Source organism: Phacochoerus africanus, chromosome 3 (assembly GCF_016906955.1).
Source record: "Phacochoerus africanus isolate WHEZ1 chromosome 3, ROS_Pafr_v1, whole genome shotgun sequence".
NCBI classification, from domain to species: domain Eukaryota; kingdom Metazoa; phylum Chordata; class Mammalia; order Artiodactyla; family Suidae; genus Phacochoerus; species Phacochoerus africanus.
Genome location: NC_062546.1, coordinates 202,938,069 through 202,963,755, shown reverse-complemented (window position 1 = coordinate 202,963,755; position 25,687 = coordinate 202,938,069). Strand labels below are relative to the sequence as shown.

Genomic DNA, 25,687 nt, shown 5'->3' with positions numbered 1-25,687 from the left:
CAAAATGATTTTCATAAGAAATGTATTAAATCTATTAATTTGGGAAAAGGGTACATCTTTATGATATTTATTCTTACTCTATAGCTCTTCGTTTTTCATGTCTCATATCTCTTAGCAGAATATATACATTTATTTAATGTAGGTGCTTATATTTTTAAGGTTATTACTATTGCTTTTTTTTTCACCGTTATGAATTCTATACATGGGTAACATATCCTAATTTTTTTTTTTTTTTTTTGCTTTTTAGGGCCGCACCCACGGCGTATGGAGGTTCCCAGGCTAGGGGTCGAATCGGAGCTACAGCTGCAGGCCTACACCACAGCCACAGCAACTCGGTATCCTTAACCCACTGAGCGAGGCCAGGGATGGAACCCACAACCTCATGGTTCCTAGTCAGATTCGTTTCTGCTGCACCACGCCGGGAACGCCCATAATCTAATATTTTAAGGAACACTCCTACTTCCATTAAACTCTATAATTTTGCAACTGAGTACAACTAATACTTATTTTACTTCTTTTCTAGCATATACATCATTACCATTTCTTTCTTTTTGGTCTTTTTAGGGCTGTACCTGTGCATATGGAGGTTCCCCAGCTAGGAGTCCAGTTGGATCTGTAGCCACCAGCCTACACCACAGCCAAAGCACCACGAGACTGGAGCCACATCTGTGACCTACACCACAGCTCATGGCAACACCAGATCCTTAACCCACTGAGCGAGGCCACGGATCGAACATGTGTCCTCATGGATACCAGTCAGATTTGTTTCCGCTGAACCATGGCGCGAACTCCCTTGTTTTTCTTAAATAATCTATTATTAGCTTTTCTGATATTAAGCCATCTACAAACTCTACATGAATGGTTGAATTAGTCTTTTACTATATCGTAGCATCTGACTTTGAAATTTTATCTGTGGTTTTCCACCTCTGCTGGTAAGTAAGGTGGAGCTATTGCAGGCCAAAGACCATGAACGCTGTATCCTATCCTGCCCCAGCTCTCAGGAGTTTGCTTAAAACCACTATGAAGGCTGTGATCAAAGTCAGCAACATAACAGGTGTATCACTTTCATCTGTGAAAGACTGGGCCTCAGTCTTGTCACTCTCCTCTTGAAAGAGGGGCAAGTGATCGATCTTAATACGTTTGGATGACTGGCCTCCAGGGCTCTGCAACAAGAAAACGATGGAACAAGGACATTTCGATGAAGACAGGGAGGCGTGAGTGGGTCAATGGAGGAAGCTGCGATTCTGCTGAGGGGCTGGTGACATGGTGACCCCAGCCGAAGAACACCCCAAAACCTTCTAGGTTGGTCCTCTCCAGCACAGACGAGCCTTAAACACCCAGATTTGCGATGTCCAGGGCCTTCGGGAGCGAGAGCAGGGATCTTGCTCTCTGGACCGTGAAGAGGCGGCTATGGAAGAGCACCAGGGAACGAACGGGATGCCTGGGGGCCGCTGGGGAGGGGCCGGGAGCAGCGGGCTCAGGCAGGAACCCCACGCTCGTGCCTGGCCTTGTGGCTACAGCAGTCATCCCTAGGTTGTGCTCCGCAGAGTCCTGGTCCCAGAAGGCTTGGAAAAAACAGGTTCCATGTTCAAACTGTTTGGGCAAATGTACCCAATCCAGTTCCCTCTTAAGGAATCCCGACAACACTCACACGCCAGTGCTCCTCAACAAGCAAATGCATTGCCTGCAGTAGCTGAGGGTTACCCAAGAGTGTTTATTTCCCGAACTTTATTTACTTAGAGCCCTTACTAACCTTCCTAGGAATTCGTGGTTATGGCGGGGCTATGAGACCCGTTTGGGAAGCTCTGGACTCACAGCAACAGGAGACGTCAGACTAATGGAGAAGCAACATGCACCGCTGTTTCCCGAGTGCTGTGCCGCAGACACGGTTCTAAGCGTTGGATCCCTGGTGCCAGACAAGACCTTGACCTCAGGCGGAGCAGCACCTTGGTTCTGGGGAACCAAGGAAGCAAACATCTCTTTGGCTGGGAAGACACTTCAGGAACCTCTGTCTCCTGCTGCTGTGTTTCCTTCCGTCCCCTTCACAGGGCACCTGTGGGAGCAATTCAGGTCCCCTGGTGGTGCGACCTACCCTCTCCCACAGCTTCTCCCGGTCCTGCTGTCCTCTGCCACCCCAGAACTTGTCTGCCCCTAGTGGGTGGTAGCCCCAGCCCCTCCAATGAGGTCTCCGTTCCAGTCCGTCCCCGTCTCAGCTTCTCTAGATTCTCTTTCATCCACTGTAGTTCATCCCCTGTCCCGGGCTAATCCTTCTTTACATTTTCCCTGTTCAAATTACTGGGTGGGTTTCTGTTTCTGGACCCCGACTGACACAGCGCGTTCTTTCAACAACGTGGAGCCCTTAACGCTCATGAAGTAGAACTTCAAACTTAGAAAAGGCTTTTGAAACCGATCAACCTAAAATCTGTTCTAGCAAATCTTAGGTTAATATAATAGCCAACTTGCTGTGGGAGTTAAGAGTTTTCCTGGGATCCGCACAGAGTAGGTATCTGTATGAAAACATTGGTTTCGAACACGGAGCGGCTCTAGCAGGTCTGCAGGCACTGGCGTGTGGATTAGTGACTGGATCATTTTATCTGTGGAATACTCCAAAGAAGCTCCGACCTGTGCAAATCCTCGCGCAAAGAGACCGAATCTCCCTCACCCAGTGAAATGTAGCCTTGTGCATCCTGGATCCAGACAGTGCAGGGGGATGGAGCTCGTGACCTCTGGCACCCCGTTAGGAATGTTTTGTGTGTTTTTGTCTTGGCTGCCGTGTGCCTCAGCTTGATGTGGGATCTTAGTTTCTAGACCAGGGGTCGAACTTGGGACAGTTCACTGAGGGCTTTCTAGTGGTGAAAGCACTGAGCCCTCATTACTAGACCACCAAGGAACTCCAGGGGATGTTTTCTTAATTATAAACACCCAACTAATGCTCCCTACACCAGCGTTCTCCAACTGTCAACGCTAAGTATAGCTATGGATGATGCTATCTTGGCTTGCCTTGCTAATATCTTGAAAAGCCAGCCTGCTACAGCAGCCTTCTCTGAAACACAACATGTATAAACTAAAAATCAGCAAGTAGCCAAACTTCCTCTATTTTTGTCCTTGACGATATCTGAGTTGTCTCTAGTTTGTAACTTTGTCAGGTTACTTTTTATTCTAAGAGTGCGGATCTTTATAAGTGTTCTGTTTTTATTCACTGTGAATGTATCGTCTCTTTTTAAGCGAGGAAAGAAAAGCATGGATTGGTCTGACATGCTACTAAAATAAAAAGATGACCTAAGTGTATAAAACAATTAACAAGAAATAGTTAAAGATCTTCTTTCTCGGTGGGAAAAAAATAAAAACCACATTGCTCAGGTCTCTTAACATTTTTCGTTTTTTAATTTTTCTAACAGTACATTCTTTAAAAGAAGTTAACAACTTCAATTCCAAATAGAAGGATTCAATAATGCGAAGAAAAGCTGTCATTTTCAGTGAAGCTGTTGTCTAATTACCCTGGAAAAAAGTATTCTTTTGACTGAACGGATGCAAAAATCCCTTAGGAAAGCTTCACTGTCGCCTGGAAAGTCTTCTTAAGGTCACTTTTGCTTCTAGATCATATCCCCGTGTTTCTAGTGAAAGAGTTTTGCTTGGTAACGGCTTGTGGTTCCACAGTGTTGTGTGTGTGAAAAGCGTTGACTAAGAGATGCTACTGAAGTCGCCCAAGTTGTAGATTCGGCCGCAAAAGGAAGTCCCAACACGGTCACAGTTCCCCTTAATTTTCAGAAGACACAGGGCAAGAAAACTCAGGTCCCACCTGCATCTTTACTTTGAGTGCCCTTTTCCGCGGCGTCAAGAGGCTGCTGCGCTGCCGGATGCAGAGCTCTGGGCCCGTGTGCTTCTTCAGTGACCTGCAGGGTCGGTTCGGGGCGGTCTGCAGACGGAGGCATCTGGTGGCTGCGGGGGCTCCCGGCAGGGGGCCCGGTGTCCGCCGGGGTGTTCTCGCAGAAGCAGGGGAAGAAGCAGCGCTCCCAGACCGCGACAGAAAAGCCTACGAAACCACGCTGGCCATGCACCCACCCGTGTCCTGTTCAGAGCTGGCGTCTACTGCTGGGACAAGTGGACACTCCTGTTTGCTTTCATTTTTTCCAGACGCTTCACTAAGTGGCCGTTGCTCACCTCGAGCTCTTCCGTCTTGTCCAATGCAGAGCGAAGCTGGAAACAAAGACAGAAGGAGGGGAGCTTTGCTTCCAGACCTACTGAAAGTTACAGTCAGGACCTGGACCCTGAGATCCTGCAAATACACACATGCCTATGGGATTGCATACATATATTTATTTTTTTGGCCTTGCCCATGGCATGCAGGAGTTCCTAGGCCAGGGGTCGAACCTGTGCCACAGTAACACCACCACCAGAGCCTTAACTGCTAGGTCACCAGGGAACTCCCATACATGTCTTAATTTCTTAATTAATTAATTGAGTTTTGCTTTCAGGGCTGAACCCAAGGCATATGGAGGTTCCCAGGCTAGGGGTTAAATCGGAGCTACAGCTGCTGGCCTAGCCAGAGCCACAGCAACGCGGGATCCAAGCTGCGACTGCAACCTACACCACAGCTCATGGCAACGCCAGATCCTCAACCCACTGAGCAAGGCCAGGGATCGAACCCGCAACCTCATGGTTCCCAGTCGGATTCATTAACCACTGAGCCACGACAGGAACTCCACGTTTCTTAATTTAAAAAGTAACACATGGCACGAGACTCTGGCCTCATGAGTAACCAGGAAAACTTCCTCCTCTGAAACAACTAGACCCCAGACACGATGCAGTCTTGGGGATGCTGACAGTCTCATGGAAGGTGAGTCAAACAGACAAGAGATGAGCCGGGCCAGCTGGAGGAGGTGACCCCACAGCCCTGGGCAGCTGGGTGCTAGGTTTCTGCAGCTAGAAACCAAAGCAGGAATGTCTGAAGCCAAGACGGTCACGCCTGGGAACTCAGGTGACAGAGCCTGGGATCACAGCAGAAGGCACATTGGCAGAGAGCTGCCTGGCCCAGAGTGGGTAGGGTGTTCAATAGCCATGTGGTTCTGGGCATCGTTAGAGCAGGCTCTGCACCTCTGCTTCTGATCCAAAGCCCTTCAGGAGGCTGGGTGGGGTCCTGAGACAGATTAAACCCGCCACCCTGCCTTTCTCCAGCAGAGGCAGAAGCAGAGACAAGCCCTCCTTGTGGAAACTTCCCCAAATCAGGCGTGCATGTTCCTATAAATAAAAACTGAGCATAACCTTACAAAACGCCAAACACATGACGCGACAAACCATTTGAGTCCAGAGAAGCAAATCCCAACAGAAACAGACCCCAACGACTGAACATGCTTCAGGCATCAGTGTGCAAAACAGAAGAGCTGCATGTGAAATCTTGAAAGAAATAAGGAGCAGGCATGACCACACAAGAAACTCTCAAGATTAAGGACACTTTGAAAAAACAAGAGGAGGTGAACTGGCATCTTCGAAAAACTCTACATAGTGCAGCAGGGGGAGGTGAAGAGACGGGACATGGAAGAGAGATGGGGGCGGGTGGGGAGGGCCGAGGAGACGGCCTCCCAGTCTCTGATCTGAGTCTCAGGGGAAGGTGGAATCTGGGGGAGCCCATGGCTGAAAAAGTTCCCACATGTATTTAGGAAAAAGACCTCACGGATCAAAGAAACGCAACACATCCCAAGCCGAATAAACAGCAACAAGCCCACCCGTGACACAGGAGAGTGACCCTGGAGAAAATCACAGGCAAAAAGAACTGCAGAGAAGCCAGAGAGAGAGAAGAAAAAGATCACCCACAAACGGCCACAGGTTCTCAGCAGAAGCCGGAAGCCAGCGGCACAGCGAGCCAGTCGCCACTGAAGACAACGGACGGTGACTCTGGCGCTCAGCTCCTCCCGGGCTGAGGTGCCCTTCCTCTTACTGACGTGAGCGCGGCCCCGCAGGGTGACTTGGGATGGTGTGACAACCAACGATCCAGCTGCAGACTTCCCGGTGGCAGGTGGTTCCCACACTCTCCCAACTGGAATATCATTCGCTCCCCGTTCTTTCCCTAGAAGAGCCCAGGAAGTTTACCTCTCTTTGCAGTTTCCGTTTTTCAGCTTTAAGCTCGTCTTCTATTTTTTCAGCATTTTCAGCAGCCAGTTTATAACGTGATACTTGACTTTCTAACCTTATTACCTAAAAGGAAAGGAAGCACCACATGTATAAACGGATAGGCCTGTTTTCTTTCCCCGAATGCTCTACTCTCTCTGAGGTCCAAGGGCGCAATTTAATAAAAGGGGAGAAAACTCATGAACAGAATGTGATCGAGCATTTTGGGTGATGACGTGGGTTCTAGCCACGCAAGCTCTTTGTTCACCGAGGAGCAACCCACACGGACACCCATTGGGATCGCTTCCTCTCCGACCCAGTCCCACGCCTGGTTCCCACTGTGCTGACCCCGTGACCCCAGCCCTCCCCGCTGGGGGACGATCCCGCTGGCAAGGCAACGGTTCCACCAGGACCTCTGCTCCGGTCTGATCCCTCCCGGGGAAGGTGGGGTGAGGAAGCCGGAAAGGGAGGAGGGAGGCAAGGGGCTCAGAGAGAGGGGTGGCAGAAGGTGGCTTTGGGGTGGCATCTGCGGCCAGGCCCACAGGTGAGGAAGGAGGAGCCAGCCCAGGAGACTCGGGTCCTGCGGTCCTCGAAGACGCACTTCAGAACATCTCACTTTCTCCGTGCCCTTCTCGTTGCTTCTGCAAAAATCCCCCAAAGTTCCAGCCACGTATACCCACGATGGAGGGAGCAGGAGTACCTGCTTTTTGTTTTTCTTTTCTTTTTACTGCTGCACCTGCGGCACATGGAGGGTCCCAGGCTAGGGGCTGAATGGGAGCTGCAGCTGCCAGCCTACACCACAGCCACAGCCACGCAGGATCTGAGCCTTGTTTTTGACCTACATCACAGCTTGTGGCAATGCCAGGTCCTTAACCCACTGAGCGAGGACACGGATCAAAGCCACATCCTCAAGGATACGGGTCAGGTTCTTAACTCACTGAGCCACAGTGGGAACCCCCAAGAGTACCTGTTTTTATCTCTCCCTTCAGTTAGGACACAATTTGTGCCAGGGCTCCACACAGGTGTGAGAGCCCGAAATCTAGGGACCAGAGAGAGTGGCCTGGCTGGCAGGGAAAGAAAGGCCAGCAGGAAGGACACGCTGGGTGAGGTGTTTCTGTAATTAGCCAAATCGTTTTTTTCAAAGAATAAGCTTTCCAAGTTCTCCCTAACGCTGACTGGTACTTTCTCCAACTAACCTCGTCTAGAAGGGACTGCCATGGACTCTAACAGCCCAGATCCTAATAATGGAATGACCTTCCTCTTCCCTGGGTCCCTCCTTACAAAATACACCCGAGACTTGCTGCCTCCTCCATCCCCCGCGGGACCTTTTTTGGCTCTAAAATTCTCCGCTGCTTTTCGTCCTCTGCCTTTCTGGGTGAGTTCACTCTAGCAAATAACACTTCAGTTAGTCATCGGTTTGGCTGCCGGCTCCTGCTTAAAAGCGCACACGTACATTTTGTTCTAATGCAGTTATTTCTTGCTCAGATTTTGCAAGTTTAAATTTGAGGTCGCTGATCTGTCTGTTGGCATCCCCTAAAGGTTGAAAGAGAAGGGAAAAGTTGTTGAGCTCTTGGGCTTTTCAAATGTTAAAACAATAGCTACTGGGAACCAAGCCCTGACTTTATCACCGCCTGGCACTGTCTAAGTGCTGGCCTGTGGCCCCACAACTCGGGAGCTGAGACAGGAGGCAGCGCGCTCTCTCGGGGCCCCTGGCAGGGACAGTGCCCGGCAGAAGGCGCCCGGCAGAGGGCGCCCGTGAGCAAAGAAGACAGAGAAACGGGGGCGGGGCGGGGGAAGGAGACCGGGAGAGAGACCGGGCGTACTTGTATCTACCCTTAAGCCTCCTTCTAGTTTACTGGCACAGAAAAACACGCACCCCGCCCCGATTTTCCCGAACCATCAGCAGATCCAACGACAGCCGCATCCAGCAAACGCGGCTTCTGGCAGCGCATCACTTGCCGGCATCTCGGTGGCCGTTTAGGGGCACCTGCTGTGTTTCTTAGGCTCAGACAGAAACATCCTTGCCCCGCCCACCTGCCCATCCTTGTCCTAGCCCCAAAGAATCATCTTTGTGCCTTGGTACCCAAGGGCTTTTGGGGGGGGGACGTGGGGAACCCGGGCATTCTCTGCCATGAGGGTTGTTCTCCGGCACAAGCAGGATAACAGCAGCACAGGCCCAGGGGTTTCCCTGCGCGCGAGGACTGGTACTTACTGTGCAGGTCCATCACGTGCACGTCTGTCCCGTTTTCCAGGACACCGTCTTCAGGGCGCAGACTGTCTAGTCTGACATTCTTCTGTCTCTCTTCCAGCTGCCCTCGAAGTTTCTTAATCTGAAAACATCCGCCAAAAAGAACGTGAATTTCTCCATTCTAAATGAGTCACAAGCCTGTCAGGAAGGAAGCAGCCTGTAAAAGTCTACACCTCGTAAGTACAACCCGATGTTGCCCTGCAGGTATTCTGTGTGTCTCTAGGTGCCAGAGAGACGGGGGAGAAATGAAGTAAAACATTAGAGTCCACCGGAAAAGGTGGGGAGTCTCTCACCTTCCTAAAGGGACACCCTCCAATCAATCAGTACGTGAAACCCCTTCTGCCCGTTATACTCTTCTCAGAAAGTCATAGTGTAGGAGGTTCCGTTGTGGCTCAGTGGTAATGAACCCAACTAGCATCTGCGAGGATGCAGGCTCCATCCCTGGCCTCGCTCAGTGGGTTAAGGATCCCACGTTGCCATGATCTGCAGTGTAGGTCGCAGACGCAGCTCGGATCCTGAGTTGCTGTGAATGTGGTGTAGGCTGGCAGCTGCAGCTCCAATTCAGCCCCTAGGCTGGGAAATTCCATATGCCTCGGGTGTGGCTCTAAAAAAAAAAAAAAAAGTCATAGTAGTTTAATGGATGCAAATGGAAATTATATTTACATCAGGCATGAATTATTTTGTAACTCTGGGTAGAAAGTTATTTCTCAGGTTGAAATTCTTTTTGATTTCAGATGGAGATTTTCTTTCTTTTTTTTTTTTTTCTGCTTTTTGCAGATTTGTTTCTGCTGTGCCACGATGGGAACTCCTCAGATGGGGATTTTCCGTAGAATAGTTTGAGTGTTTATCTGAGAGTTCAGGCATCAGGACACAATTCACCTTTGCTTTAGTCATGAAGAACCAGGAAGGGCCTCTTGGAGCCTTCTAGGCACAGAGGGACTGCCCCCAACAAAACTCAGCCAGGGTTGGTACTGCCCCCAACAAAACCCTTCCAGGCTTCACAGAGTTGGCCTCCCCATAGCTTTCCTCCCTCAGAGACACCCACAGGGAGGAGGTGCAATTGCCCTTAAGAGCTGTGACCGTAGAATTTTCTGCTGTGTAACGGCGGGTGGGGGGGGGTGTCTCCCAGCCCTTGTCCTGTTAACCCCCAACCTTGCGGACTTGTTGGAAGTCCCCCTCCCCGCCACCGACAGGAGCAGAGCAGACCCCCCAGTGGCAGACAGGCTGCTCTAAGAAAACACTACAGAACTGTCGTGGACACACGGGCATCAGAGACCACCGGCGGCTCAAGAGAGGCCACTCGTCACATCTGTGCTTCACCTGATTCTGCGAGAACTCTTCACATCTTGTAACAAGTGAGGAGGCCAATGCTCTGGTTATAGGGAAAATCCGAGAAATCGAGCTTCCTTGGACAGTGAGTGTGGAATAATTTCATACCACACCGTGTGTGACAAAGACCCAAGAGGACGCTGTTTGGTGTTTCTTGGGGAAGACGAAGTCAGTGAGGGTAAACTCTGGTTAAGCAACTCTGATCAGCTCTGGCAAAGACACGCCTGCTGGACAGGGGTGCTGGACAGAGGTGACGAAGTGGACTTTCAGGGCCAGCGGAAGGCGGGGTTGGAATGACTCAGGAACGCCTTGCCTGTCAAAACTTAATCAAGCCCGTCCACATTAAATCTTTACTTGAAGCAGCAATTCACGCAGCATGTACCAAATTCAGATCATGGCCCTGAGTCTTGGCGACGTCTCTAAATCTGATACGACTTCTGATCTTTTCCTTGGATGAACGTGTGAAGAGTGCTGCTTGGCTCGGTAATTATTCTCAGGCATGATGCATTAGCACGAAGCAAGAATGGGAAGGTTCAGGGTTGGGGGCGCCCCGGAACGCGTCCAGTAAGAAAAAGATGGCTTACCTGTTCCAATAAGCCTTCCCGTTCGTCAACAAGCTTTTTCAACCTGATATCTGAAGAAATCAGAGAGAGAGGTTTAGGCGAATCGGCGGACTGCCCCTTGCAGCAGGCGGCCGAACGGAAGGATGACACCGGGGTTAGTGGGTGTGATGATGGAGGCGCATTATACACGTACCACAGCGAATGAGGCCACAGACAGGACGGGGACTCAGCCAAGGGAGTCTGAGCTGGGTCCGCCTCCCGAACACATGCTGTTCTCGTCAGGGCAGCATCTGGCTGCATGCAAACAGGCTAATCTTCTACTTGGGGTTAGCATGCAAGAGCTCTAGGGCCAAACCACACTGCAACACAAGATCTCACAGGCTTCATGGTTTAACATCGTTAGCAAGATACAAACATACTGAGAACGGTGAGCAACTATCACCCGCGCCTTCCTTAGCCTTGACTTCCCGAGTTTCCATCCCAGAAGTGTTTATCTTTTTCAGGTCTCTCAAAGATGCCCCAGTGTCAGACTTTTGACTCTGTTTATGAATCCTAAGTGTGCTGAAAACACCCCTGCTAAACTCGCAAGAGCTGCTATTCTTTTGAGGAAGATTGGAGGTTGTACCTTAGGTTTCTGGCATTCCTCCCACCCCAGATATAGGCGTTTGCACCTAGAAACCCCCCCAGCATCTCTCGGAAGCGGTGTTGAATAATCCCACCTCCAGAGCACACAGAGGGAAACCGAGACCCGGGCAGGATCTCGGGGCAAACGCCTACACGAGCTTCAACGCAGATCAGGATGACGTGATGGTGACAGATCCTAACGTGTGCCGTGTCCTCACTGCAGGCCAGGCACCGTCCCAGCAGCTCACACCGCCCCCCCCCCCCCAGGAACTCAGACTGGGGAGCCCTGCTTCCACACCCCTCTTGGACAGAGGAGGCCCCAGGCCCACCTGTTTCCTAAGCCTCCAGGGCTGTACCCCTAACCGCCGCCCTCACTGTCTTTCCGATCTCAACACAGACCTCTGAGCCAGCCTGGCAGCCTGGCCTGGGGCTCTTCTTCCAGAGGCGGTCGTGCTCTCCCACTGCCCAGGTTTCGATTAGCCTTGTGACATGGAAATAATTCAGACAAAACGCACCTTTTTCATAAAAAAGAATCGATCCACATTCTAGTCCAAATTACACGCTTCCCTAAGTGTTTTGCCAAACATCCTAAACTGCTGTTTTGAAAGGCACATCAAAATAAATACACCCAGAACGTGCTATGCATAAGATAAATTTATAATCCTCTTAAGTTCTATTTGAATTCACATACAATCGCTTCCGATAGATGTTTTATTCTGTCCCTCCCCAACCAACACTGAAACAAAATTTAAAAAAAAAAGAAGTTTAAAATCTCGCTCTTATTCAACATTACTTTTCATTGTTTCTTATGTATTTTATATTCCTATATACAAAAACGACAAGCATCATAAAAACGCTAAATATTTCAGGAAGTAATCTTGAAGTTCATACGTCTATTTACAATGTATTATTATTATTTTCTATCAGAAGACTTCAAACATCTGAGACAGCTAGTAAAAAAATAAATGTTAAAATGTTGTCATAGGGCTAGCAAAAAACCAAACAAACAAGTGTTATCTGAGCTTCTGGTGAAGATATGAAAAGTGGAGAGAGAAAAACAGAACTTTTAAGGAAGAGAACTTTCAAAGCAGAAATGGAGAAGAGAAAAACTAAATAGGTTTAGGAAACTGGGAAAAAGCAAAAAGCAAAATTATTTGCTATAAAGAAGATGAGTACCGAAATAAGTCAGACGAAGACAAACACTGTATGTTCACTCAGGTGTGGCGTCTCAAAAAGAAAACGAAGGAATGAATGACTGTAATAAAACAGGAACAGGCTCACAGACGGTAACTAGCCGTTACCAGTCGGGAGAGGGAAGAAGGGAGCGCCAAGAGAGGGGCAGAGGGTTAAGAGGTACACACTAACATGTACAAAATAAATAAGCTACCAGCACATATTGTACAGCACAGGGAAAAGAGTCAATATTTTATAATAACTTTGAATAGAGTATATTCTATAAAAGCATCGAACTACTATGTTATACACCTGAAGCTAATAATTGCAAATCAGCTAACCTTCAAGAAAACTTTTTTTTTTTTTTAAAAAAGAAAATGAGGACTACTTTTCTACGGCTTTCAAAATCAACAGGTCCAACCTGTGACATAAACAGTGCTTATCGATGGAAGTTGCTGCGATACTGCACAGGAGTGTTGCAAACGAACACCCACTACGCAGCCTTGCTCATCCCTGGTCTCTAACACCCAAAGGATGAGCCTTAAGAGGGCGAAGTCGCAACGTCTCCAATTTAGAGTTTTCTTTCACATTGAAAAATTAAACCAATTGGTCATCATTTTGGTAGTAGTATTAAAGGAGTACAGCTGGAAAAAAAATCTGCTTTTTATATGTTAAATCCCAGCGAATGTTTTGGCGTGAACTCTAGAGACCTGTGAAACGAGAAACAGAGTGGTGAGGCCACGCAGACGGTCCCGGGGGGCAGCAAGCAGGCACCAGGCGCCCCAGCCCCGCTCCCACAGGCCCTTCCTGGCTTTGCGGGTTGTGACCGCGTCTGTCGGGGGTTGCCGCGAGGTCAGCTGCCAGCGACAACCACAGTCACAAGGCGCTAAACGCTCTTCGGTGCTTTACCTGGCGCTGATCCTCGGCCCGGCTCTGAAAGGCAGGTTCTCACCCTGGTTTCAGAGCGTGAACCGAGGCACGGGGAGGCTGAGCCGCGTGCTCACAGTAAGGCACTCCCGCGAGCATCGTTTTCATCCCGCGGCTTGCGCCAAGCACCCTGAGCCTCAGGCGTCCCCTCCGCATCGCAGCAGAGAATCGCCTTCCCTGCGTGGCGGCAAAGAGAGTGAGAGGGAGCCGGACGTCTCAGGCACCGAGGAGCTCCTTCTCTGCTCTCTCCTCACACTGACTGAGTTTGCGTGTAATCCGTGTGGTCCATTTTCACCGTCCCCGGGGTTAGCCTCCCACGCCAGGCCAGCGCCGCCTTCCTGTAAAAGGCAGGACAGGGACAGGCTGCTGAAGACGTCCTTTTCCCTCCCGTGGGTGGGGGACACGGAGGCCTGTACAGACGGGGAAGGCTCACCCTCGCCCCCCGCTGGCTTCGGGTCCGCGGAAGAGCGGAAGCCTTCCACATCCTGAAAGACCAAGTCTTTGGTGGGAGAAAACACGGAAAGGGTGAACGGGAGGGAGTAAAAGGGTTTTTCTCCGAACGGCAGCTTTCCCTACATCCGGTCGTCACACCTCATCTCACTGCTGTGTCCCCCGTTTCAGTGGCCACGGTGGCACGTCCAGGTCAGGGTGGTCTCCTACAGAGGGGGCCTATTGATAGAAAACAGTGACAGCAGCTCGTCTCATCCCCCAGAGGCAGCATTCCACGTCCCCGGAGGAAAATGTCAGCGTTCAGGTCATCAGATGCTCCATCAAGTGAAAATCCTCCGCGATGTAGAAAGCAGGCCGTGCCGCCCATCTTATTCTTTTTTTTTTTTTTTTGGTCTTTTTGCCATTTCTTGGGCTGCTCCCACGGCATATGGAGGTTCCCAGGCTAGGGGTCGAATCGGAGCTGCAGCTGCCGGCCTCCACCACAGCCACAGCAACGCGGGATCCGAGCCGCATCTGCGACCTACACCCCAGCTCACTGCAATGCCGGATCCTCAACCCATCTTATTCTTAAATGCGCTTGTAAAAAATTCTTACTGCTTCCCAACTGCGTATGTTCTAAAATAGCCTATAATTCCAAAATCTCAGTTACCTTTCCCCATTTTCTACATAAACCCATTATTATACTGACTCACACTTTTGAGGGTAGATTCATATTTTACATAGAGTAGCTATGCTCTGCTTTGTGGCTAAACAGTACCCCGGCTTTTTGGTGTAAAGGATCAGCGGTTGACATTTTTCTCTGTTCGGCATCGTGGTAAAAACTAAGTGGCCCAGGTTTCTCCGGGGATGTGGTGGACAGGTAATTTTTTTGGACAGTAACCTTTTGCGTCTTTCCTGAGTCTGAATCTTTTCTTTCCTAATTGCCTTGTGTACGCCCATGCCTCCTTCCTCTGAATGAATACACCTAAGGCGACCATTTCTTGATCATTCAGGGGCCTCCACGCATGCATCAGTTACCACGCGGGGCTACCACGCCGCTGGGCTCTCAGCAGAGTAACTGATGTTCATAAATGCAGGCTCTTAGATGAGCGAGAAATGCTCGTCTGGCTCTCAGCATCGGAAGCGTCTCTTTGTGCATCCTGCTTCTCAGCTGCTGCGCCCCCTAGAGGCTGAGTCCCAGGTGCTTGATCACCGGCATCGCACCCTTGCCGTTTGGTGAAGGGGTCAACGTGCTTTCTGATTAAATGAAAGAGTGAACAGCTGAGACGGCTGGCTGCTTGGCTTGAGGGATGGGGAGAATATCAAAATGCCCCTAAATGTGCTGTTGGATAATGTGGCAAAGAAAGGGAAGAACTTCAAACGGTCTGATGACCTCACCCTTCAGTGAGTCTGGCTGTTGAGTCACTTCCCCAGAGGCCTTTCAAAGCAGGAATGAGACCGTTCCCCATGGGCCTTCCCGCACAGATGCAACTTGGCTAAAGTGAGAGACCTCAGCTATAAAGTCCTCCACAGCCCCCAGACCGGAGGGTCTAGCCAGCCCCAGAGCTCCCTGTTCACATGGCACTAGTGGAGAGAAGGTATCAGTTAGGACACTTAGGTAGCAAGAGTCAATGTTCATCTGAAATTCTCATCATCTTCTTCCAAACATTCTAAGTACTGGCGCCTGCAAGCAGAGCAAGAGAACGGAGACCTCTCTCGACTGGGCTCTTCAGCAGAGCCTCGGATCACGGGAGATTCTAGGAGGAAAGAGCTGAACTTGCCCAGATATGATCCAACACCAGTCCCAGTCAGGTGCGGGGCGAGAACGTGTTTGTCACTGACAAGGGCAACAGGCATGAGTCCCCCGAGCCCCGCCTGGGAATGAGCAGCCTGGAAGGAGAAGCTACTTTGAAGATGATATCAGGTCACCACAGTCAGAATTCAAGCAGCACAAAGAGGAAATCACAGGCTTGTAAAATAATAAAATGTCTTTATTTCAATTACACAATAACAGTTTGTCTCAAGTTTTGTTGAGGTTTTGGTCTTTTTTCTGCACTCAATCATGTTTTGTAACAATAACATGAATTCACATGATCTCTTAAAGTGTCAATAGCATTCGCCCTCCACATTCCCTTGTAATTCCAATATGTGACAATGACTTCTAATTTAAGCTCACAATTATTTTTTAAATGTTTCTTTATATAGAAAAATATATTTTGTTCAGGAAGGGCAAAACAAGAAATTTCCAATACGCATATACTGTAAAACAACCAATGAAAATATTTATACCAAAAGACCAAAGGTAATTCAATTTCCAATATCCCGTTACAGTCTAATCAGCTCTTGCACAAGAAGAGTAGCCTTTCGTCCTGCTCGACTGAACAATGATTAGACAACAGAAAGAGGCGTAATTTGCAGGTTAAAAAATAACTCTTAGAAGTGATTCTCTCTACCCAAACACTGCAGAAAGCAATGCAATTTCAACATATATCTCTTCCAGAAAAAAACATCTGTAAAAAGTCTTTGTACGAAATGCCTTTGGTACGTGATCAGCATGAAGTCGAAATTTCCTACCAAGTAAATTCAGGTGTTCCCAACAATATGAGCCGAAAGTATCGGTTTGAGAGAAAATACTTCTATGAGGTAAAGACAAGCTATTCCTAGTGCTGTGTGGTGTTTCTCTGCAGCTCTTAACATGATGAATTACTGTCCTAAGGTGCAAATCTCACCGCTCAGTGACCTATGTGCTGTTTGGCCATGTATGTCCTTTTTAAATAAGAATACCGTACAGGTTATATTATACATATCACAATCAACTAGGAAAGCACATATATTTAGATGAGACTAATTAAAAACGACACTCATCATGTGGACATCTCAGGAGACTATTTGGTCATTCCAACTAGACGCTGATACATTTGGTCAGGAATGGGCACTAGGCGTATCAGCTTAAGGCAAATGCTAAATAGTTTGATTTTTGGTTTGAAGCAGAAATACAAACAGTACACTGCCTTGTCCGACGCTCCTGGAATGCTCCCCAGGGGGACTTACACTGCTAACAGAAACGTCCTTCTCATCCGGGGGGGCCCTTAATGAGGAACTAGAGAACTAGCGGGAACAGTTATAACTTAGAGCGGGGGGTGACTTGGTGGCTAATGGTCACACGGTGCGTCTGTGCCAACCTGGAACACTCTCTGAGCCTCACGCCCGCTGCCGGCGGCACTCAGAGCCCCCGCCCTAGGACAGGGCGCATTCGTCCTTGCTTCTACCCTTTCCGTTCCCGCCTCTCCTCTCGTCCTTGCTTTCGGCATCCAAGCCCTCTAGCTCCCCGGCTGGTGCCGGGCCCTTGCCTTCGAGACTAAGGCTCTCTGAAACCCTCCGGACCAGCGGACTTGAATCTTCCGCGTCTTCCGTTTGAGAGGCGTCCTTCCCGTCCCCCGAGGGGCTCTGGTCTTGGAGCGGAGCGCGGCCCGGCAAGTCGTCCTTCTCTGGATCCGGGAGGCGGCCGGGAGCGGCGGCGTCTTGCTGCTCAGCAGCCGCCTCTTCGGGGACCCCTTGGTCCGAGCCTTTACGACGGGCGCTGGTGCCCGATGACGGAACTGCACCAGCTTCACGGTTCCCCGGGTCTCCCGCGGCTCCAGGCTTCTCGGCCTCCGTGTCGGCATCCGCATCAGCGCAGGAGGGGGTTCTCTCCAGCTCCGCGCGGGGATCCTCTGGCGCGCGGCCGTCTGCCCTGCTTCCTGCCACCTCGTTCTGCTGTGGGTTTTCAGGGACCCCATTCTGTGCTTCTGCACCTGGCTTTTCGTCGGCGCATTTGACCTGCTCGTCTTCCCTCCCGTCGCTTAAATCTGGGCTCTGAAGTGTTAACTCTTCCTGGACGTCTTTGGCTTCCACGGGCGCTGGTGACTTTTTCTTCTTGTTTTTCTTTTTCTTGTTCTTGGTCTTTTTCTGGGACGCGTCTGGCCTCTCTCCCTGGCAGGCACCCTTTTCTTCGTCAGGCTCTTTCACGTCTAGGGGTTCGCTCTCCGAGTCTGGGGTACTCAGACCTACGGCCTCTTGGGGACTGTGTTTGGCTGCTGGGGAACAGGGAACGGTGGGGGCCTCTGTCTCCGCTAGGTTCTCACCCCGAAACTCCCTTCCTCCCCCCTCCTCTTCGCTGTTCTCCCCGCCCGCCTCTGGGCTCTGAACCGGGCCCTCGGCGGGCTCAGCCACCTCGTAGGGGGCAGGCTCTTTCTCTAAATCACACCCTGTGCCTGGGTCCGAGCCTCCTGGAGCACCCGCCACCCCCGTTTCCTGGTGGCTCACGGGGTCATCGCTGCACCTGGGAGGACTCGAGGCTCCCGAGCCCACCTGCTCCCCAACCCCAGGGAGCTCTGCCTCCGGCACCGCCTCGGCGGGTCTCTGACTTTGTACCCCTGTGTCTGCACTGCTCTGCCTTTCGACTTCCACGTCAGATATTTGCACAGGAGCAGGTTCCTGAGGCGGTTCTGGGCTCCTCTCTTCCACGTTGGTTTGAAGACCTTCCTGCTTTTCTGCAGACTCTTTTCTTTGGGGTTCGCTCTCCACGGCGTTACCACCATCCTGCTCAAGCGCAGGACCTGGGATTTCGCCGTCTGGTTGGCGGAAGCATTCCGACTGCCCCGGGGAAGCCTCAGGCCCATGACCTGCCAGGTGTAGGGCCTCCCTGGACTGCACCTGCTGTGTGTTTTCAAGGAAGGGAGGGTGCTCTAGAATCGGGCTTTGAACCTGTTCCTCATTCGTGGGATTTACGAATGTTCCAGAGGAGGGGCCACTGTCTTCAGAGGTTGTCGGGTCCTCGGCAGTTTCACCGGGAGGTAACACCTCTGGGTCCGCACAATCCTTTCCTGGCTCCTCTCTGTGCCGTTCTTGCTCAGAATCCGGCAAGATCTCGCTTTTCCCCACACGCTCCACCATCTCATTTGCCACCTCCACTTCACTGGCTCTTCCTAAAAGACCATTGAGAACATTGAAGGGACCCCATGATATGGTGACGTCTTAACACATAGTACAGTGTAAACACTTGTTCTCTTTCCCACCCAAGCCTGGTCCTAAAGGGAGAGAGACAGACAGAGAGAGAGAGAGAGAGAGAGAGAGAGAGAGAGAGACAGAGAGAGAGAGAGAGAGAGAGACAGAGAGAGAGAGACAGAGAGAGGGCGCCACCAGAGAAGCACACAAAACGGAAGCCGTCGCCAGGTCTGTGTGGCCAAGCAGCCATCGCGTTAGCAAACGTTTGCTCTGTGGGGGCCACTGCCACCATCTCAGAGGCCAGAGTGGCTGCTGGTGCCATCTGGGGAAACCTGATTTTCAAAGGTGCAGTTAAGTTTTCACAGGCAAGAAAGCGCTCTGGATCAGGCGGCCGGACCATCCCAGTGAGAGCTTTCAGGACAACGGGAGCCCCGCGCTCCCCGCCCTCATTTCCAGGAGCACCCCGGGACCACCTGGACTCTTCCAGCTGTCAAACTGCACTGTGTGCCACGCAGCTTTCAAATAAGTTTTTTTTTTTTTTTGGTCTTTTTAGGGCCACACCTGTGCACATGGAGGTTCCCAGGCTAGGGGTCGAACTGGACCTACAGCTGCCGGCCTACACCACAGCCACAGCAACGCAGGATCCGAGCTGCGTCTGCAACCTACACCACAGCTCACGGCAAGATCCTTAATCCACTGAGCAGGGCCAGGGATCGAACCTGCATCTCCATGGATGCTAGTCAGGTTTATTCACCACTGAGCCACAATGGGAACTCCTCGAATAAGTCTTAAAAGAACCATTCAGTTCACCTTTAAACTCAGCCTCAAGGTCAACCTCAAGGAAGCCACTCTGGAAAGAGCCCATGGAGGTGAAAAGCAATCCGCCCTCCACCCCTAACCACTGTCTTCCCAGGAAAGCAGCCCGTCCCTGTGGCCCCTTGCCCAAGGGGAGGGGGCAGCTCCAGCCAGAGGCACAGCCTCAGATCCGGAGACCACGTCGCTACACATAAATCACTCATCCATTAAAAGAAGCAGGACTTAAAGAACCTGTCACTGCTTTGGAGCGAACAGTTACAGTCTGGAGTCGCCAAACCAACAACACCTCTGCACATGAGCCACTTAGTTACTGGAAGTCCAAGCCTGGTGATCTGTGACCAGCTGTCCCTAGCTAGGGCTCTCACCCTGGGGAAAGTGGAGAAGCAGGCAGGATTCATTGTTTTGTTTTGTTGTTTTTGCTTTTTAGGGCCTCACCCCCAGCGCACACAAGTTCCCAAACTAAGGGTCCAATTGGAGCCGTAGCCGCCGCCTATACCACAGCCACAGCAATACCAGATCTAAGCCGTGTCTGCAACCTGCACCACAGCTCACGGCAACACTGGATCCTTAACCCACTGAGCAAAGCCAGGGATCGAACCCAAGTCCTCGTGGATACTAGTGGGTTTGTTACCACTGAGCCCCTGGTAACTCCCAGGATTCTATCTAGAGTCACCTTTGCGTCACCTCTTAAAAATGTCTAGTATCGCATATGTTTTATAATGTAGATTTTATATTAATTAAATGTTACACATGTATAAATAAATAATAAACATGTAAGCATTCCCACCCTGGCACAGAGGGTTAAGAATCCAACTGCAGTGGCTGTGGTCGCTGCGGAAGCATAGGTTTGATCCCTAGCCCGGGAACTTCCATATCCCATGGGTGTGGCCATAAAAATAAAATAAAATAAAATAAACATAGATATTGGGAAGTTCCCATAACCCCTTACTGAGAGGGACAGGTGATGGAATATAGGTGGCAACCACTTGCGAAACGGATGTTTCTAGTTGCCTAAGTGTTCATGACACAACGGCTATCAAGGATTTAAAATGTGTATTTGAACAAGAGCCGCGAGTCAAATTCCAGCTGCTCAGGCAGCTGACACAAAGGGAGGATGGACCTTCCTTAATTTACTTTCAGTGACTTTTACACAGTGAGAAGAGCTGTGTTTCTTTAAGAGTCATCAAGACAATAAGGCAGCGTCCTGGGAAGCTGGGGCTTATAGGTTTCTTCATTTTCATGAAGAACTTTCCAAATGGAAACCAAAGCCATGGTCCCTGACCTTATTCCAGCCTCTCCGTGCAAAGCCGGCACACAGCTGGTCGCCACTGACCGGCAAGGCCTTATGTGCGGCTACAACTTCAGGCTGCCCCCCAGATTCTGAAGGTTTATCCCAAAGCCAAGCACCATGACAAACATTCACTGGTGAATCTTTTCAGATATTTGAAGGTTGTATGAAATTTTCCTACAATCTACCGGGTCCTGCAAGCCCAAACGTGACATGCAAAGGAACATCGCCCCCTGACAAAGGGGCAGACATAGTCAGGTTCTTGCTGGTGAGGAGAGCCCTTCTCGCTGGGCGCCACCCAGGGCTCTGTCCACCTGCTGTCCGTGGGCACCTCACACGCTCAAAATGCTTCACGGTGCGCAGGATGGGCAGTGCAGGCTCGCCCACGTGGTCAACCAACTCACTTTACAGCCTCTGCTGCTCTGATCGTTTGGCAATTCTGTAAGGCAAAAAGCCCTACCGGCCACCTACCTATCTGAGGAAAACCCAGAGAATGCTCTCGCTTAATTCCGAGATTATCTTCCTCGCACGCGCAGCCTCCCTGGGAGCTTTGAGGAGCAAAAGACACAAACTCTCAAGCTGCTGGTGGTGAGCATGAGCAAAGGGACACGCCAGACAACACACGTGGGTGACTGCGTCGTTCGGCAAGGAAGCGCCCACGGAGTGACAGGACGAAGGGCATGCTGGGTGGCGGTTAATCGGTCAGTGATGATTCTGTCCATTCTAACAGAGCATGGAGGGTGCATCAAGGCTGACCGGAAGATGAATGGCTCACAGCAAGGCCAGCACTTACCTAGCGTCCCGTCCCCGGGGGCCTGGAGAGCGCTGAGCTCCTCCTTCGTCATCTTCGTAGACCCTGGATGTGCCACACGGTTGAGAGGCTCTGAGGTCTCGCCATTGGCGGCTGTTTCTGAATTGAGGATTACCCCGTGTTTCTGGGAATAAAAACAGGCTCGCCGTAATACTCACCGAGTGATTCTAGGTTAAGCTGCGTTTTATAAGTAAGAACGAAGAAAACTCCTGTGTTTCCCTAAGCAGGGAGAGACGCAGACCGAGCGGCTGGGCACACCCCTGTCAACAGTCCCTCCACGCACAGGGATCTGGGCTGGCTTCCTGTAGGGGCACTCCTGCCTCATGCCTTCCCATCCACGTCCGAACGTGCTGGTGACGAGACCCGTTCAATGCGCATCCTTTTGACCTAGACGTGGTGGCCTGCAGGCCGCCACGAAGCGGAGGGTCAGGCAAAGCCCTGTCAAGTGACCTTACTTCTAGAACCCTGCTTGTGTTCTTGGTCAGGACAGACAAAGAAAGGAGCACGTACAGGTTCGGAAGAGAATGAACGAACCCTGGCGGCTAGGAGGTTGGCGGCATTCGAAAGACGTCTAACTCATGCTCACTATGCAACAACGCACTTTTTTATTTATTTATTTTTTGGTCTTTCTTGGGCCACACCTGCGGCATGTGGAGGTTCCCAGGCTAGGGGTCCAATCGGAGCTGCAGCTGCCGGCCTACACCACAGTCACAGCAACGCCCGATCCTTAACCCACTGAACGAGGCCAGGGATCGAACCCGTGTCCTCATGGATACCAGTCGGGTTCGTTGACCACTGAGCCACAACAGGACCTCCGCAAAGCCCTTGAAACACGGCTACACTTCGCAAGGCCAGGAGGCCCCCCTCCCCACGGATCCCTCCCTCCCCCTCCTCCTCCCTGCTCTTTCTCCTGGGCTTGGAGGAACTCCCTGGCCCTGAAAGCCTGTCCCCTGCTGGCCAGAGGCTCTGGCCTTGACCCTTCCCTATGAGCAGCTGACAGTGAGGTTTCTGCTGGCAGCCACACCATCCAGGCTCAGCGCGGGGAGTCCGCCCAGAGCTCTGACCCCCAGTGCTGCCCGCTGGGTTATCTTACTCAGTGTCTGGCCAGCAGCTGGAGACCCCGTAACAAGGCCCCGCAGGATGTGGAACTTCCTTACAGTCCTGGAGAACTACACCGAGGAAAAATTTAGACGGCCTATCGGAAAAACTCTTAGAAATCAGAGTTGCTGCCAAGATCCTATGTGCTTGTAAGCATCTAAAAGCAGTATGGGCGAACCCACAGAATCCACACGGACGCCGCAGTTCTCGTGGGGTCAGTGAAGCTGCGGTCAGATTTTACTAACAGGCAAACATCCACAGCCTGAGATTAAGGGACATCACGACACACAGTCGTCCTTGAGAGTCCTGGGGTTGCTGTCGTCTCTCCTGGACTTGGGCTCCATACCTTTAATTCCTCTTTTAGCACGACTACTTCTTCTCTAAGATCGTCTCGTTCGCTCCTTACGGAATCAAAGAACTCTTTCTGCCTCTCTAACGCCTGAGTGTGTACAGAGCAGAGAGAGAGAAGGTTCACACAGGTAAGCTGATGACGTCTGAAGCAGGACCGAGAAGGAGGCTCCTACCATGCAACACACTAAGAGCGTCAAGGCATGTTCCAGGCAATGGGCTTGAAGACACACACACCGTGCAAGCACCAAGCGCGTTAACTCAGGCCGCCGAGCAACAGCGCTGCGCATGCCCTCCAGGACATCAGCATCCCGGAGGCACGGATGCCCCGCCCCACATCTCCTCCTGGCCTCGTTGGCAGGGGCACAGCAGAGAGAACCAACAGAAGCAGTGCACCCATTTAAATGAGGGGGAAAGAAGAAGAAGAAATGCTCGATAGCCCCCAGGGACAATTCTTTTAGTAACTTGGACTGTTTCTGTAACTGATCCTCCGTCTCTGCTGTCACGGATAAAGAGTGGTCCTGAAGCAAACACACACGCGCAGACAGGCACACAGAGCCCCGAACAAGTGTCAGCGAGCACATCAGAGCGAAGGCGGGGTGCAGCTTCGCGCGGCAAAGGCGTGGAGGTTTGCGCCAGCGTCTAGAGATCTCTACTGGGGCCGTGTGGTGTGAGGTCGCTGTATTCTGGGAGCCGTTGGGCATCACAGCCATCACCTCATTCAGTGGGTTCCCTTCTCCCTGCTCATCACTCCCAAGCACAGGGGGGCTGCCTCCTCTTTCCTTACGGAGGAGGGGTCTGACCTCTCCCTGGGGACCCTCAGGTGGGGATGCAGGGGTGCAGGACCTGCCACCTTGCGGCTCCCTCGAACCCCTTTGAGAAAAGGCCCAGGCCACACCGGCCAGGGGATCCCAAGAGGCCAGAGCCTCCACGCCTGGGGGACCCTCCCAGAGCCCCTTCCTCACTCTGACCTGGATGCCACTGGCCGCTCCCAGGCAGGCAGAGCATCAGCAGGTAATGCTGACAAAGCGAGCGCTTCCGTGCTGGGAGTCAGCTTCCAACACACAGGTAATGTCACTTTGTGAGTAAGGATAGTCTCTTACTGAGTCTGTGTCACACGGGGGGCCGCATGCAAACTCATACACGCCTTTTCGCAAACCGCAGAGTCTGAAGGCACTCAATTTGCTAAGCAGACTGCCCAGGGGAACAGATTTCAAAGGCTTGAGAGTCCTACCCCTATCTTTTTGTCTTTCCACTCTATTGTTTCCTGAAGATCAGAAATCTCCCTGATATAACTCTCCTGTTTCTGCTGTAGCTGTCGGATTTCCTGAAGAATAGGAACAGATGGAAAGAAAGCAGACACAGGGTTAGACAGGAAGAGACTGCAGTGCAGACGACCCCTGAGCCCGCCAGCGCCCTGGAGATCCCAGCGCCATGTCCTCAGCCTGCGCCCGAGTTCGAGTGGGTTCTCAGCGTGCTGGGACCCTCACCCTTGACCTCCTCCTGGCTCCAAGTGCAAGAGGAAAACCTGGGCGGCCGAGAGTCTCGCTTACAGGCAGTGACGGTCTCATCAAGTTTTTTTTTAAAAGCTGACAATCAACCCTATATTCGTTTCCTATGGTCCCTGTAACAAACTGGCCCAAATTCAGTGGCTTAAAACAACCCAAGTTAATTTTCTCACAGTTCTGGAGCTCGAAGTTTAAAACGAGTCTTACGGTGTCTCCAGGGTGTGGGCAGGCAAGGGTCCTTGTCTAGAAGCTCAGGGAGAGCACCTGTTTCCCTTTCTTTACCTCCTAGAGGTGCCCACGGTCCTTGGCCTGTGGCTGGCCTCTGCCTCTGTGGTCACATCTCCTGGGACTTTCCTGCCTCCCTCTCCCAGGGAGCCCTTTGCTCACCCTGGGCTCCCCGGGATAATCCAGGCCCATCGCTTATCACAAGGTCCTATAACATAATCACACCCGCAAACTCCCTTTTGCTTTGTAAGGTGACAGATTCAGCTCTGGGGATTCGGACGTGGACGTCTTAGGGGGCCACTGTTCTATCTGCCATGCCCCCCCACCCCAGACAAACACAAAACCACCAACGAAGGAGAATCTTCTCCGACAAAAGGAACTCTTTTCTGAAGCGAGGTGTAGAGAATTAGCCTCAGCTCAACTTTCGAGAAAACTGGTCACTTTAGTAATGAACCAACAGAATGCTCCCAGGTCCCCACGAGATGAGCAACTAAATAAAAAGCAAAAGAAAACTTGGAAAAGTGACTCACCTCAAGCAGCTCTTCCCTTTGCTTCAGGGCCTCTTTGACTTCAGCAAACTGAAACTGCAGGATGCTGTGGGCGTGCTTCTCCCTTTCAAACTCCTGTAAAGGAGGAAAGCAGCACTCGAGTGGCCGTGGAATGACATTTTCTGTCTGTTCATGTCCCCACAACTCACACTAACCTGGACCAAACCACCCAGTACCGCGTCGCCACAGCTTGCAAGGCCTTTTTAATAACGCGACCTCGTTTCTCTGGACTTTCTAGAAGACGCCCTGTGACTCCCTGTAAAAGGAACCTGCAGAGTCGGGGTAACAGGCAGTCTCACCTGGCTGCTTTCTGGGTAGGTGACACCCCGGGAAGGGCCCCTGTCAGGGGTCTGCCGAGGCCACAGGGGCACCTGTGCTGAGGGCCTGGAGGAGGCAGGATTGGTAAGAAGAGGACCCCGTATTTTGAAACATGCCAGTGAACACTCTTGGGGCTAAAGGCGGGAATAGGTGTGGTCGACTTTGGCAAGTTCATCTCATTAACAGGAGTGGCCGGCTTTGTACCCCAGCGACAGCACAGGACCAGGTAGGGGAGCAAAGCGCAGTTTGTTTTTTTTAGGGCTGCACCTGCGGCATGTGGACATTCACAGCCGCAGCAACATCAGATCTCAGCCCAGTCTGCGATCTACACCACGCTCATGGC

General features: G+C 51.3%; 1 protein-coding gene across 41 annotated transcripts in view; it reads right to left on the bottom strand.

Annotated features, from left to right (window-relative positions):
* Nucleotides 1-3,365: 3,365 nt before the first annotated feature.
* Nucleotides 3,366-25,687, bottom strand: part of LRRFIP1 (LRR binding FLII interacting protein 1) — a 158,821-nt gene continuing 136,499 nt past the window's right edge. For 29 of the 41 annotated variants that reach the window (XM_047773863.1, XM_047773870.1, XM_047773871.1 and 26 more), the window contains 5 exons: nucleotides 25,009-25,101; nucleotides 23,980-24,072; nucleotides 22,744-22,836; nucleotides 21,282-21,423; nucleotides 15,372-18,365 (listed from right to left, as the gene is read on the bottom strand). In XM_047773863.1, coding sequence (XP_047629819.1) covers nucleotides 16,636-18,365; nucleotides 21,282-21,423; nucleotides 22,744-22,836; nucleotides 23,980-24,072; nucleotides 25,009-25,101 — 2,151 coding nt within the window. In that variant the 3' untranslated portion in view covers nucleotides 15,372-16,635. Of the gene's footprint in view, nucleotides 4,198-6,087; nucleotides 6,193-7,558; nucleotides 7,639-8,317; nucleotides 8,436-10,266; nucleotides 10,317-15,371; nucleotides 18,366-21,281; nucleotides 21,424-22,743; nucleotides 22,837-23,979; nucleotides 24,073-25,008; nucleotides 25,102-25,687 lie in introns of those variants that run through there. The other 12 variants (XM_047773897.1, XM_047773881.1, XM_047773895.1 and 9 more) reach the window with 3 other exon arrangements.